Genomic DNA, 16,780 nt, shown 5'->3' on the forward strand with positions numbered 1-16,780 from the left:
TATATATATATCGTCGTCATCGTTGTTTAACGTCCGTTTTCCATGCTGGCATGGGTTGGGCGGTTTGACTGAGGTCTGGAAAGCCAGTGGCTGCACCAGGCTCCAATCTGACCTAGCAATATTTCTACACCTGGATGCCCTTCCTAACACCAACCATTCCAAGAGTGTAGTGGGTGCTTTTTACATGCTACCGGCACAGGAGCCAGTCATGTTTGGATAGTGCTTTTTACGTGCTACCATCACGAGAGCCAGTCAGGGGGCACTGGCATCGGCCATGTTCGGATGGTGCTTTTTATGTGTCACTGGCATAGGACCCAGTCAAGCGAACCTGGCTTCGACCACATTCAGATGGTGCTTTTTATGTGCCACAGGCACAGAAACCAGTCAGGGGGAACTGGCATCGACCATGTTCAGATGATGCATTTTATGTGCCACCGGAACTGGCCACAGCTACGATTTTGGTTTTACTTGACTCAGCAGGTCTTCTCAAACATATCATGTCACCCGATGCATCAAGGGTACTTTTAAATAGGCCAGACATGCAACACTGGCACCGGCCATGGCTGCAATCTCACTTTAGTTGCTGGGTCTTCTCAGTTATAGCATATCTCCAAAGGTCTCGTCTCTTGTCATTGCCTCTGTAAGGCCCAATGTTCAAAGGCCATGCTTCACCACCTCATCCCATATCTTTCTGGGTCTACCTCTTCCACAGGTTCCTTCCACAGTTAGAGTATGGCACTTCCTCACACAGCTGTCCTCATCCATATGTAACACATGACCATACCAGCGCAGTCACTCTTGCAAACTACATTTGATGCTTCTTATGTCCAACGTTTCTCTTATGACACTCACTCTCTGTCTTGTATGCACACTGACATTACACATCCAGCAGAGCATACTAGCTTCATTTCTTTCAAGCTTATGCATGTCCTCAGCAGTCATGGCCCATGTTTCACTGCTGTGTAGCATGGCATTTTGCACACATGCACCATACAGTCTACCTTTCATCCTGAGTGAGAGACCCTTAGTTGCCAGCTCCCTGAACTTTACCCAGGCTATTCTTATACTAACTGCTACGCTCTCAGAACAACCACCCCCACTACAGACTTGGTCGCCTAGGTAGCAGAAGCTATCAACTACTTCTTGTTTTATCCCCTGGTATGTGATAGAATCTGTTTTCTGTACATCTTCAGTGTTTATTGCCCCTGTGCATCTGCCACTCTTGGAGGCGCAATGGCCCAGTGTTTAAGGCAGCGGACTCGCGGTCATAGGATCGCGGTTTCGATTCCCAGACCGGGCGTTATGAGTATTTATTGATCAAAAACACCTAAAGCTCCATGAGGCTCCGGCAGGGGATGGTGGCGAACCCTGCTGTACTCTTCCACCACAACTTTCTCTCACTCTTTCTTCCTGTTTCTGTACGCTGAATATCCCCAAGAACTACGTTAAGGGTACACGTGTCTGTGGAGTGCTCAGCCACTTGCACGTTAATTTCACGACCAGGCTGTTCCGTTGATCGGATCAACTGGAACCCTCGACGGAGTGCCAACAACAACAGCATCTGCCACACACAAAAACTATCTTTCTGGTTAACATTCCTTTGATATTTCTGCATATTTTATGTCTCCAGAGCTTACACTGAGTACATCGTATGGAGTTTCTACCTATGCCTTTTCTACAGATCGAGCAGGGCCATCTAGCAGAAGGGGTTTGTGAATTTTCAGCCTTCCTACTTACTAAGACTTTGGTTTTTGCTAGCTTAACCCTAAGGCCTTTTGATTCTAGACCTTGCTTCCACACCCTAAACTTTGTCTCATGTTCTGGCAGTGATTCAGCTATTAGAGCAAAGTCATCAGCATAGAGGAGCTCCCAGGGGCAACCTGTCTTAAATTCCTCTGTTATTGCCTGGAGGACTATGTTGAATAAGAAGAGGCTGAGGACTGATTCTTGGTGAACCCCCACATCTACCCAGAATTCTTCACTCGTTGCCAGTCCTCGCCTTACTGACAGCACCCTGTCCAAGGCTTGTACAGCTCTTACCAACCACTTGTCTATCCCCAGTTTCCACATTGACCACCAGATAAGGGACCGGGGGCCCCCTGTCAAAAGCTTTCTCCCAGTCAGTAAAAGCCAAATACAGAGGTTTATCTTTGGCTAGATATTTCTCCTGTAGTTGCCTTACCAGAAATATAGCATCAGTAGTGCTTCTGCCTGGCACAAAACCAAAACTGCATCTCATCTAGGCTAACTCTCTTCCTAGTTAGTCAGGCTATGATCCTCTCTTTAACTTTCACCACTTGGTCTAATAATTTGATACCCCTGTAGTTATTTCTAACTAAAGCATCACCTTTAACTTTCTAGCAGTTGACTTCTTCATGAACTACCTGATTTACAATGCTGGTGACAAGACCATAACCCACACTGCTCTATATTTTGTATATATATATATGTAGAGTTTTTGAAGTGATGTACAGATATGGTATATTCTCAATATCTATACATACTAACAATTGCACAGACATGCTAAGACACTTGTATCAAATTTTATTCTAAAGTCATTTCTAACAGGGGAAGCAGACTATATTTATTAAATGAGGAGCTTATCGTAGAAATAAATAAGTCATTGTCTAGGATTCCAACAGTGGCTGACTCTGGTAATTAGATGAAGAAAATATGTACTGCTTTACATGTTATGTAGAACTTTTTCTTTTCTTTCTTTCTTTTCTATTGACCTCCACATTCTTTCATTTTATCTAATTATATCTAGAATACAAGGTCATTTTCTCATCATTCTCAATTCACTGATGTATTGGTCTTTTCCCTTTTGTTGTTTCAGAACCCTACTGGCTGGAACTATCTGTAGTCACAGTACTGTTTGTCCAGCTACTTGTAGTTTCTGGTATTTTCATCACACGCAGATTAAATGAAATCAGCACTTTGGATTCATTAAGGTGGTCACAGAAAAGAGACCTCTGGTGGTAAGCTATTGTTTTGAAATAATTTGATTCTTGTTTGAGACTTCATCATTTAAAGGTAACAAAATGTTTAAAATTTATTTTCTTATTTTAATAGCAGTTACTTAATGTAGACCAGGGATTCTCAACTGGGATCCATATAAGATTTCTAGGGGTCCACAGATGCAATGTAGTAAATTGGGGGTCTGCAGTAATTTTTCAGGTGTCATTGAAAAAATTGTGCTTTAGACCAGTAGTTTCCAATGTGGACTTCTTGTGCAGTGGTGCACTCAGGCTAAGAAACTTGTTTAAAAACACCCTGAAAAATGTTACTAAAAATCCTCTCTTTGCTAATTTATTTACTACTTTACTCTTTGTTATGAGAGAATCTTGAACACCTCCACGTGACTGAAGGTGGACTAACCAATTACAATAAATAAGAGCTGTGTGAACTGAGCATAGTTGATGGTGTTAGTTCAACCGTGTTGGTTTAATGTGTTACTTCAACATGTGTTGGTTTAACAGTCAGTAGTTGAACAGTGAATATTGAGTATCATACCTACATTCGAGTAGTATGGTGTGTGTTCTGTGTTAACATATATTTCTGTGATAGGTTATTTTTAGATAACCACAACCAACTATATATTTGTTTTATACCATTTTACACCAGAGGTGTATACCTACGTCATAACATTTTTGGCAATGAGATTATTCAAAGCTCATGCTGGACCAGTTTTTGCTTGAACATGGAAGGTTTACTAACTTCAGTAATTGAATTACAGAAACTGCAACAACAGCAGTTGTTAAAATTTCAGAGGCAACAGCAACTGTTAGTACAATTGATACAGAAAAGAACAGAAAATACATCTAGTTCATTCACCCTTGACACTGTCACAAACTCAATCAGAATGTTCATGTATAACCCAGAGGAGGGTACTACCTTCTCTTCTTTAGAAGGTATGAGGAAACTTTTAGAGAAGTGCGACTGGCAAGACAAGAAAAATCTCTACTTTTGTTGAGAAAGTTGACACCAGCTGAGCATGAGAAATATTGAAATTACATTTTACCAAAGAAACTGGGTGAAGTTTGTTTTGAAGAAATGGTGAATAACCTATCACAGATTTTTAGCAAAAAAGCTCTTTATTTGATATGTGCTGGCAATGCATGAATATTACAAACAAAGAGGACAAAGATTTTATTACATACAAGAGATTTAAAATTAATGAACTAACACCAGATATGTTTAACTGCTTAATTTTCATCCAAGGTTTAACGGCAAAGAAAGATGCAGAAATTCATATTCAAGTTCTGACAGAATTAGAAGTTAACACTACAAAAAATATCTGAGGAATGCTAGAGAATAATAAACCTAAGGCATAATACGGAACAAACTGAAGTGTGAAACTGTTCTCATATACAGTCAGTGTGACTGAAGTGAGAAATGAAAAGCAAGAAATTAACCCATGTTTTGGATGTGGAGAATTACACTACAGATTCGACTTTCTTATAAAAATGAAAATGCTCCCAGTGTGGTAAAATAGGTAAAAAAAAAATAACACTGTAAAACAACCTAGAAAATGGTTCAACAGAAAAAATCATGTAAACAGTTAATTGGCAATGAGAAATACAAATGAGACTCAAAGGAAATTTGTTATATGTAAAAATTAATAATACAAATGTAAAATGACAGTTATATACTGGTAGCAACATTACTTCAATTAATGAAAATATATGGAAAACAGTTGGGAAACCTACACTACAGAAAACCTCGAAGATTGCATGTGGAGTCTCGGTGATTAAATTAATTTTTAAAGGCAAAATTATCTGTAATGTTACATTTTGCAGTAAGACTATAAAAGCAAAAGCTTATGTATTAAAAAATATAAGCAACTTTTTTGGAACTAATTGGATGAAAAAGTTCAAATACAGAGTTAGAAAATTTTAAAAAAAAAGAAGTGAAAAGGTTGTTCCGTGGTGTTTTTTTTCGACAAGTTGGGTTGGTGTAATAAATTTAAAGCCAAATTTCAGATAAAAGAAAATTCATTACCAGTTTTCAAATCCAAACATGATGTACTGTTTGCAGCACTGAAACAGTAGAATAAGGAATTAGACAGACTGGAAAAATGGGAATGATTGAAAAGATTAACTATTCAGATTGAGCAGTGTATGTAAAAGAGAACAAAATTTCTGTATGTGCAGATTTCACAACAGGACTAAATGAATGTTTAAGACAATAAACTACTCATTACGTAGCCCAGGGAAATTTTCTTGAAATTAAACGGTGGAAAATTGTTCTTGAAATTAGATCTTTCTGATGCCTACTTACAAATACAAGTGGAAGGAAAATTCATTTTAAATATATTTTTCTTCCAAGTAATAACACTTGTAAAAAATAACATTTACCAAGTCATGAAAGTCACTGAGAAGGTTATAGCTCAATTGATTAGGGATAGGAAATTAAACTAGATGAAATGCAGTTTGGTCTTGTACTTGGGAAGAGTACCACAGATGCCATCTTCCTAGTGAGACAGCTGCAGGAAAAGTATTTGGCTAAAAGTAAGCCATTGTACTTAGCCTTCATCAACCTAGGGAAAGCTTTCAACAGAGTTATAGTGATCTCTAAGGAAGTTAGAAGTAGAGGAATGGCTTGTTAGATCTGTACAAGCCATGTTCAGTGGTGCTGTTAGTAAGGTGAGAGTCAGCTATGAAATACAGTGATGAATTTAGTGTACAGGTAGGGGTTCGCCAGGGCTCAGTTCTCAGCCCACTCTTATTCATTATAGTCCTCCAGGCCATAACAGGGGAATTCAAAACTGGGTGCCCATGGGAACTACTATATGCTGATGACCTTGCTCTTATTGCAGAATCTTTAGCAGAATTGAAGAAGAAATTCCAGTTATTGAAGCACAACCTGGAATCACAGGGCCTTTGAAAAGGAAAGCAAAACCTGGAATCAAAGTTAACCTAGCAAGGACCAAAGTTGTTGTTAGTAAGAAAGAAGATAAAGCTCTCTTTCCATCAGGTAAATGACCCTGCTCAATATTTAGGAAAGGAGTTGGAAAAAATTCCATTCACTGCATCCAGTATAAACTAAGAACACATAAGAAGTGGATTGGAATCCCAGGTAGATTAACAGATGGGCAGGAACAATAAGCACTAAGAACACACAGGACTGAGATTCTCTCAAATGCCCAGGAGGCTCTCTTGGGGTTGTAAATAGTTTCTGTTATCTAGGTGACCAAATTAGCAATGGTGGAGGATGCTCTGAAAGTATTGTTTCTAGAATATAAATAAGGTGGAAGAAGTTCAGAGAGCTATTACCTCTGTTGGCAACAAAAGGACTCTCTCTCAGAGTGAAAGGTAGACTGTATGCTGCTTGTGTGTGAATGGCTATACTCCATGGTAGTGAGACATGGGCTCTGAATGCAGAAGATATGTATAGACTGGAGAGAAATGAAGGCATCTATTGAATGTGCAACATCAGAATTATGCTATGACTGTAATACAAAAAACATAATTGTACTAGGACTTGTACTTTTACATCTGTATATTCCCTCTGAATTTTTGATACCAAGAGCTATAGATTGGTTAATATCTTCCTGCACTTCTAAAATATGGAACTTCTTAAAAATGAATGCAAATTTTCAGAAGCTGAGTACACAAACACCTCTTGCCACACTCACTTTTGAGTAAACCATTGATTGAACCTTTTGAGATCAAATTTCCATTGCAGCTATTGTTCATGAATGCATGTAATTTGAAGATGACTAAGACATGTGCAAGAGAAGTATGACTGTGCTGTGAATGAAAAGTGTAGTTTACAAGTATGTATTTTCAGTTTGAAGTTATATCACTGGTTGTTCTTGAGAAATTTCGTATACTGATGATATAATCTTCATAGAAAAATCTCTTAAAAATTTACAGAAAATTTCCAAACTTGGATGCATCATTTACAGTTCAGAAATTGAAATAGTAATAATCAAAGTGCTAATGAGGAAAAAAAAAATGCATAAATGATATCTGGAATGTAGCTTTGTTCACTCTATAGCATGAAACCAGGTGGGACTAGATACTGCATTCTCATTGTAAACATTGAATACACAAAACATGCAGTGTTTTCAGAGAAACTGGCAGAGGATTAGCATTTTATATGTTACAGATTCTTAGAAATAGTTGTAAGGGCACCCATGAACTGATTAGATGGCTCATTATGCCCAACTGTTAGTTCATTTCCTAGATGATCTAATTAATGCAAAAGGTGATATAGCTAAAACATAGTATCTAGTCTAAGGATTGGATTAAAATTAGGATATGAGATATTCAAAAGTAATGCCAATGAGTATTATGTGAAAAGTGCAATAGTTCTGTCAGTAAAGAGCAATAGAATAAGACTGATGAGTGGTGATATACATTATAGCAAACCTGTATAACGTTCTGTAAATAATCATGAAAATATTCATGATGACAATGATAACACTGACATCATTATTTTTATTCATTATGGTTCTTGAATCAGGAAATATTCCAAACTGAGGAAAATGATCTAGAGAGCAGTAGCATGTGAGAAATAGTTTGTTATATATCTTCTGTTCACCACTAGAATGCTTATAAGTAGTATAACTGTTTCCAGTGCAAGAGGTTCAAAGTAATAGTAGATAAAAACTTCCAGTCTGACATTTAGAAATGTTGATTGTGGCATTGTTGTTACATATGCTTTAAACATGTGTCCATAAATAACATGTAGTATGTGTACATGAAATTGTTGGTAACACTGAAACAAATCTAAAATGGTGGTATAGTCTTGGAAAAAATGACATAGATTTGTAAGTGTATAAAATTTTTAATTAATCAGGATAAGTAATTCTGGAGTCAAGAAGAGTATTTAATATATGTAGTGACAACTGTGTCCTGTATCTGAATACCAGATGAAGAATAATAAAATTGGTTCCTCTCCAGGAATTATAAAGAAACACTAGCCATCTTGTAGTGAAGTTGAAAACTTTTTGGTAAAATTAGATACACCTTAAAATGATGTAGCTGTCTAACAATGAGCATTTCAAAACCTAATTCAAGTCCTAATTAATAATAGCATTTGAATGCATTGTAGATCAGCAATTTGAGAGAATGGTAACACTTACATGGAGTGAAGAAAGAGAAGTAGTGAATGTTTAAGTAGAGATGATTCATTACCCTATTTCGGCTTACTCTTTGACATACTGGTTTTTTGCTTTTTAATTCCAGTTTAATTGCAGTTTTTGAAACTTCTGCTTGTGTTACACTGTTTTATGACTTGGCTGTTCAGATCTGTAAGTAACATTGCTTATATAATTCTCATTCATTCTTCTAGAAACTCACTGTTTTATATTTATTCTATGCTGTTCTGTGCTGAGCTATTATTTTCTAACGTGGCATTAAGCATTTTATTTGTTGACTTCACTTTTCTATCCAGTATGTGTTTTGGCTCCTGATTATTAACCAATAGTTTACAGCAGATAGTGCTGTAGGTCCTGTACAAAGCCTGTACAACACTTAAAGCAGAATTTGATGTGCAATGTATATATCATAAACATTTTAAATACTTTCGTTTTGTAAATTCTTTGAAGTCTTAAAATCAGTGTTAAATACTCTCTGTGACTGAGCAATAAAGCAAATTAAATTATGCTAATGCTTTGTTTTTAAAACTATATATTATTTTCTATAGAGAAATTCAAATATTAAGATAACTGCAAACTTTAACCTTTAAATTATATTTTTACTATTTAGTTTCTATTAAATGTTTATTACACATTTAAATATTTTAAAGAAAAGTAGAAATTAAATTGTGTTCTAGTTGATTAATGTAGATTCTTCAACTTCATTCACAGTTTCCTATAAAATCTCATTGCCTCAAAGAAGGATCCCTTTCTGAAATGTCAGAACTCACTTTCACTTGCAGCTCATGAATTTATTTTTGTTTGTGGTTCTGATACTCTATTTCATAATTCCTTACAGTGGGTGACAACCAATCTGGATGCAGTGGTGTGTTTGTAAGTAAAAAGAATTTTGAATTTATTGTTTATAATGCCTGTAATCAACTTTTTTCCCCTTTTCTTTTAACCAGGAAGCATAATAATAAACTGTTTACTTAGCATTTCTTGTTATGCAAATTAATGGCTGCTTTTGGATTTTGCTATATATATGTGTGTGTGTATGTGTATATGTTTGTTTGTATGTATGTATGTTTGTATGTATGAATATGGAAGATTCATACCGTGGTGTGTAGTATTTGTATATGTAAGCATATACGATGTATGTATATATAAACATATAAGATTAATACTGTGTATTTGTACATATATCGAAATATAAAACTACTTTCATGTCCTTTTTACCCCTCTCTTTACTGGCCCTTAATCTGGATGTTGTATGGGAGTGACAGAATTGTACCTCAAGCTGATAGAGTCAGGTTTGAGGCAAATTTTTAAAATTATTTCTTACAGGTTGAGCAACTATGTAGAGGCTCCTTCATTGACTGTGAGGGTGCATTATCTGTTAGTTTATGTATGTGGTTTAATTTTTAAGCCTTTCATTACTGCACTTTTCTAAGTATCATATAATGTCAGAGCTAACCTTGACAATAAGGAGTCATACTTTCTGCTCCTAGATCAATAGTTTATAACCTACCATATGTACTGTGTGTGTGTATCCATGATGAAGGCATTCATCATTTATTAGCTGAATCATGTATTAACAGGACTCAGCTATTATGTCTGTATAGCTTACTAGTATAGGTTACAGAAACAGTGTAATTAATGAGTGTTTTGTTAGTTTGTTGTCTTAGTATAAACCTATCTTATTCTAGAACAACCATTCACTCTGTTTTCTAGTTCTTCTGTCACCAACACAGCAAGATGGACTTCATATAAATAAAATATGAGGAATCTTAGGGTTAAAAAGTCCCTATACTTAAATTGTTGTAAATTATTTTTCAATAGTCACATAAAACTGATAAAAGAGAATGTTAGCTACATGATAGAGCAAGGACTTGAATTTTCTCCAACTTGTTGGCCTCACACACCACAGTTCCTTTTGTAATAAGGCATTTGGGTTTTTTGGTTACATTTAGAACTACTTGATGGTACCTTCATCTTTCAGATAAATTATTCTATCTTCTCATCATTTTCATCAAAGCATTCAGCATGCTTGTATTTGAGGTACAACAAGGTTGTGTGGTTACTCCATTACTATTTGCACTCTTTCTAAGTATTATGTTTGAAAAGATGGCTTGTCAACTCACAAGTGGTGTGTATATCAACACAAGAGAAGATGGTGGATTGTCGAACATATCTAAACTAAGATACACCAAGAAGTGCTACAATATATGCATTTGCAACCTTTTTTTTTGCTGATGACTCAAGCACTTATAGCTCATTCTCTGGAAGATATTCAGAAAATTATGCACCATTTTGAATGTGTGGTGTCAGCTTTCAGCCTATCAATAAAACTAAGTCTTGTGCCAATTAAAACCTGGAAAGCTGGAATACATGACTCCAACCATTATGATTGCTAATATCAGGCTTTAAACGTAGTGAAAATATTCTCTTATTTGGACAACATGATTTCTTGTGACAGCTTCCTATACATGCAATCAGCTGCTGTTACTTTCAGGAAGCTCAATGATTAGTTGTAGAAACTATCATGTAATGCAAAATTTATCATGCAGTAATATTATTTTGCTCAAATCTACGCACTGTAGCATTAGCATATCAGAAACTGGATTAGATATCGTTTGCATCAGTTACAAATCATAATGAACATATCTTGAGATCACATCTCCAACCATGTCTGCAGCATCACGTCTATCCTACAGGAATCACAGCTGCCTAGAGTGGAGTACATGTTCCATCAGATGGTACTTCAAATTCTGTTATAGATTCTGTTATATCATTAGACCTCATTTCAGTGAAGCAAGTGGCCTGATTGTGACTAGGGCTGTAAAGAAAAGAATAAGTGTTGCAGAATCAAATTGAATGAAATAACAGGAAGAAAAAAGGGAAACAACTAGAGCAAGAAGAAGTTCCCCAATGCTACCAACAGTGCTTGTAGTTGTGGTATTATATTTGGGAGAGAATGTTAAAAACTGCAGTATACTTTATATCAGCAACATGTAAGCTGAAAATGGGCTATCGTCCAATGAAAACAGAAGGATGGAGGTCTTCACATGTCTCCTGTGGGATGTTTCCAAGATGTTGAAAAGCACTAGAGAGAGGATACACCCTTGAACACCCACTGTTGTCCTGAAGAATTCTCCAATGCAGTTCAGGAAAACTGCATTGCTTGAGTTTCAGACAATGGATTATTTCAATGAGGTTGTTGTCAAAGTTGTAATTCATTACCTACCTCAACCTATCATGCCGAACACAGACAAAAGCCTTTTTGAAATCAATGAAATTGTGATAGATGTCAAACTGGTATTGCAGATGTTTCTCAGTGAGCAGTCTAATGTTAAATATCCACTCCACAGTACTCCTCTGGGGCCTAAATCCAGCCTGGTTTTCTGCCATCCCCTTAAGTCTGTTTAGCAGAACTCTTAGCAATACTATGCTGGAGTGGCTAATTAGGTTGATGGTTCTACAATTCTTGCAGAGTCTTAAGTTATCTTTCTTGTGAACAGGTATCATCAGTGATCAGGTCCACTCCTCAGGCCACTACTCCATCTCCCATATCTTCTAACTGGTAACTGTTAGTGCCTCAATAAGCTTTAGCTCTCCAAATGGATGTTGGAACCTTTTAAGTCTCAAAACATAAATGTTTTTCTCTGATGAGATGAATAACTTACCTGAGTCAAGGATGATAAATATTATAAGTTGTTGCACAATGATATCTCTAGTAAATGTATGAAGTAAACACTAATAAATAATAAGGACATCAATAGTGAGGCTAAACTCCTTGTAAAATGTTTTAAAATTGACAATAGAATGTTTATCTAAAAGGAAAGCCTTTATAACTTTAAAGGATCACAAAACCCAAATCTACTCCTGTAGACTTGTAAGCCCTGCTAGGACAGAAATAGGTTTAGTAATGAAAACATTAAGAAATGTTAATAACAGAATTAGGAAGACTATAGAACTGCAACAGTGGACAAATAGAAGCACTGTCATAGACTAGTTTAAGAACATAAAAGATAAGTGTAGAGTTAAGTGAAAAGTTTGGTATTGTTGACTTTTACCCTTAATTTTAACACTCTTGTTAGATAAAGCCATCTGATTCACCAAATAATACATCACCATTGACCAAACATAAACTGAGTTAATCATACATGCACAATACACCCCACTCTTCTGTAAGGATTCAGCATGGGTCAAGAAATTCAACCAGACAAACTGTTTGATGTATCAATTGTTCATATGGCAGTGCTTAGCATATATGATCTAGTAGAGCTTTTTGTGCCAGATATTCTAAAAGCCAAGTTCCCTTCCTATGATACTGGTTTATACTGAGATGATGGATTAGAATGTTGCACATCTGTACTTGTCATACTCTAGATACTTTTAGGAAAACCCACATGTCCATCTTTAACAGTTAGATCTTAAAATAACAGTAGCTACAAACCTCATTAAACTTAGGTATATATGCAGTCTTGCCACCTTACTATTATCTTTAAAAACCTTATAACTAACGTTAGTTATATGATCTCTAACCTATTTACCTCTAAAGAAAGCCCTGGCCAAGAGTGATTTTGGTAAGAAGATATCATACACTGATCCAAACATGAACCAAGATTAAAAGTACTTCAAAGAAAGTTATAGGTCAGCTCTACCACTTTAGCCTTTCCCTTGTTCAACTAACCCCACCGAGCATCATTTTTTTTAAAGATATAAACACTCAAAATTAATAATATTCTTCTTTTAGCAAATTAAATACTCTTCCTGGAGTAGCCATATCATTTGAGGTTGAACAATTACCAGATCATGTATGGTACACTATACAAGCCAGACAAGTTACTGCATTATCTAAGTATGAATATTGCAGTAGTTCATATATAACTCCTGCATTCATTATTTATAGTAAAGATTATCCTGCTACCAAGTCATATTTGATTTCTATTTGGTCAACACTAATTTTCAAATTACTGGAGTCCATATTACCCGAAGCTTTACCACATCACATGATGTGGAAAACAACTGGAGGTTTCTACGGGACAACCTGCTGAGGGCCACTGACCAGATCTGTGGATGGTGCAAAGTCATTTCTCGACCCAAAATAACGTGGTGGTGGAACAATGTTGTTGACAGATACTATTAGACAAAAGAAACAGGTTTGGAAGGACTGGAAGAATGGTGGTAGTAGGGAATTGTATCAGACTGCCAGAAGGGAAGCTAGGAGACAGGTTTATTTAACCAGAGGGGAAGCAGATAAGAAAAAATTTGCCAATGTTCTGCGCCATGAGGACCAAATTCTTGAGGTATTTCATGTTGCAAGACAGTGTGTGAGAGAGAATCGTGATGTCGCAGGAGAGAAATGTGTTCGCATGGATGATGGTTCACTTGCATTAAATGAGGCTGCAAAGAGAGAGGTACGGAGACGCCACTATGAAAGATTGCTAAATAAAGAGAGTGAATGGGAGAAAGCGAGTCTGCTGAAAGCCGACCCAACAGAGGGACCAGCTATCCAAATTGACAGTACCTTGGTAGACAAAGCAATTAAGGGTATGAACACAGGAAAAGCCCCTGGCCCATCAGGAATCACTGCAGAGATGCTCAAAATATCTGGCGGTGTCGGCTATAGCCTAGTCACTCATATAGTTAACCAGGTGATACATGAAGGAGTCATGCCCAATGACTGGTGTAGCAGCACCATAGTGAACTGCTACAAAGGTAAAGGTGACGCTTTAGACACAAATAATCACAGAGGTATCAAGTTGTTGGATCAAGTAATGAAAGTCATGGAGAGGGTCATAGCCCAACTAATTAGGGAGAGAGTTAGTTTAGATGAGATGCAGTTTGGGTTTGTGCCAGGGAAAAGCACCACTGATGCAGGAGAAATACCTAGCCTAAGATAAACCTCTGTACCTGGCTTTCGTTAACATGGAGAAAGCCTTTGACAGGGTCCCCCACTCCCTTATCTGGTGGTCAATGAGGAAACTAGAGATAGATGAATGGTTAGTGAGAGCTGTGCAAGCCATGAACAGGGATGCTGTCAGTAAGGTGAGCGTTGGCAACGAGTACAGTGAAGAATTCCAAGTAGTGGTAGGGGTCCACTAAGGTTCAGTCCTCAGCCCCCTCTTATTCATCATAGCCCTCCAGGCAATAACAGAGGAATTGCTGAGTCACTATCAGACCTAGAGGAAAAGTTTCAGGTGTGGAAGCAAGGATTAGAATCAAAGGTCTTTAGAGTCAACGTAGCTAAAACCAAAGTCTTAGTAAGTAGGAAGGCAGACAAATCACAAATCCCTTCAGGTAGATGGCCCTGTTCAATTTGTAGAAAAGGCGTAAGATGTACCCAGTGTAAGCTATGGACACATAAGAGGTGCAGCAATATCAAAGGAAGGCTAACTGAGAAGATAGTTTTTGTATGTGGCAAATGCTCAGGTGCTATAAACACTGAAAATGTGCAGAGGAACAGCTTCTGTCACATTCCAGTGGGAAAAACTACAAGTAGTTGATTGCTTCCGTTACTTAGAGGACCAAGTCAGTAGCAGTGGTGGATGCTCTGAAAGTGTAGCTGCTAGAATAAGAATAGCCTGGGCAATGTTCAGAGAGCTCTTACCTCTGCTAGTGACAAATGGCCTCTCGCTCAGAGTAAAAGGTAGGCCGTATGACGCATGTGTATGAACAGCCATGCTACATGGCAGTGAAACATGGGCCATGACTGCTGAGGACATGCGTAAGCTTGCAAGGAATGAAGCCAGTATACTCCATTGGATGTGTAATGTCAGTGTGCATACTAGACAGAGTGTAAGCACCCTGAGAGAAAAGTTGGATTTAAGAAACATCAAATGTGGTGTGCAAGAGAGACAACAGTGCTGGTATGGTCATGTGTTGCGAATGAATGAGGACAGCTGTGTGAAAAAGTGTCACACCCTAGCAGTTGAGGGAACCTGTGGAAGAGGTAGACCCAGGAAAACCTGGGATGAGGTGGTGAAGCACGACCTTCAAACATTGGGCATTACCGAAGCAATGACTAGTGACCAAGACCTTTGGAGATATGCTGTGCTTGAGAAGACCCGACAAGCCAAGTGAGACCATGGCCCATGCCAGTGGGTGTAACCAGCTCACTTATGAATACCCCTCATTCATTGGACAATAAACTTTGCTTGCGAAGACCTATTGAGGCAAGTGAAATCAAAATAGCTGACATGGCCGATGACAGTACCGCCTGTTTGGCACTTGTGCCAGTGGTACGTTAAAAGCACATCTGAGCGTGATCATTGCCAGGCCCACAGATTGGCTTCCATGCCGGTAGCACATGAGAAGCACCATTTGAGCGTGATCATTGCCAGCGTCACTGTACCAGCACGTGTCGGTGGCACGTGAAAAACAACATTCGAATGTGGTCATTGCCAGTGCTGCCGGACTGGCTCCCATGCATGTAACACATAAAAAACACCTCTTGATCATGGTCATTGCCAGAACTGTTTGACTGGACCTCATGCTCGTGGCATGTAAAAGCACCCACTACACTCTTAGAGTGGTTGGCATTAGGAAGGGCATGCAGGTATAGAAACTTTGTCACATCAGATCGAGCCTGGTGCAGCCTCTGGCTCACCAGTCCTCAGTCAAACCATCCAATGCATGCCAGCATGGAAAGCGGACGTTACCGATGATGACAACGATGATGATATATTATTTTACTATAATGGGCATTATGTCCGTCTATCTGTCTGTTCCCTCTTCACGGTCAAATGGCTGGGTCAATGGTCACAATGTTTTTTAGGATTACAAAGGAGGTAATCAGGAAGGTTTTTTAGTGAAAAAGTATGATTATTTAGTGAATATTAAGTTTTGTATTAATAAATCACCTTTGATTGTTTTGTTAAAATTCTGGCGATGAGGATTAACTCTGGATTTCACCCCCACTTATAGTTTTTGAATTTAGAGGGTTTATATTTGCGATACTATCCCTGCCATCATAGCTAGGCAGATTTGCTATATTACTATAATGGGCATTATGTATGTCTGTCTGTCCATCTTGTCTGTTCCATCTTCATGGCCAGACGGCTGGACCAATGGTTACGATTCCAAAAATGGCTGTCAGGAAGGTTTTTAGCATTAAAAAATCAGAAAGTATGATTATTTTGTGGATATCAATTTTTGAATTGATAAACCACCTTTGCATTTTTACTAAAAATTCACCAACCACGAGTAATTCTGGATTTTCATTGTATAGTTCATGGTCCCATCTTAGATATGAAATGGGGTCATGAGGACAGTTAATAGCGAAAATAAAATGGAAAAGTGTGTGTCAGTATATAGTGTGCTATTTCTTTACTACCCACAAGGGGCTACACACAGAGGGGACAAACAAGTACAGACAAACGGATTAAGTCGATTATATCGACCCCAGTGCGTAACTGGTACTTATTTAATCGACCCCAAAAGGATGAAAGGCAAAGTGGTTGAACTCAGAACGTAGCGGCAGACGAAATACAGCTAAGCATTTCGCCCGGCGTGCTAACGTTTCTGCCAGCTCGCCGCCTATATATATATAGCCATCAGTATATAGTGTGCATGATTATTTAGTGGTTATTGAAGTGTATCAGTCATAAGTAGGATTCAAAAGGGCTAATTGAAGCTGCCGTTGTTTACATCTCAGTTTTGTCAATCAAACTAACCCATGGTATCAGA

At 37.7% G+C, this 16,780-nt stretch overlaps 1 protein-coding gene across 1 annotated transcript in view; it reads left to right on the forward strand.

Annotated features, from left to right (window-relative positions):
• LOC106882057 (uncharacterized) overlaps window positions 1-9,097 on the forward strand; it is a 72,569-nt gene extending 63,472 nt beyond the window's left edge. Inside the window, exons 6-8 of the mRNA XM_052974652.1 lie at window positions 2,837-2,978; window positions 8,196-8,260; window positions 8,946-9,097. Coding sequence (XP_052830612.1) covers window positions 2,837-2,978; window positions 8,196-8,260; window positions 8,946-9,082 — 344 coding nt within the window. The 3' untranslated portion in view covers window positions 9,083-9,097. The remainder of the gene's footprint in view (window positions 1-2,836; window positions 2,979-8,195; window positions 8,261-8,945) is intronic.
• Window positions 9,098-16,780: the final 7,683 nt, after the last annotated feature.

This window comes from Octopus bimaculoides, chromosome 19 (genome assembly GCF_001194135.2).
Source record: "Octopus bimaculoides isolate UCB-OBI-ISO-001 chromosome 19, ASM119413v2, whole genome shotgun sequence".
NCBI classification, from domain to species: domain Eukaryota; kingdom Metazoa; phylum Mollusca; class Cephalopoda; order Octopoda; family Octopodidae; genus Octopus; species Octopus bimaculoides.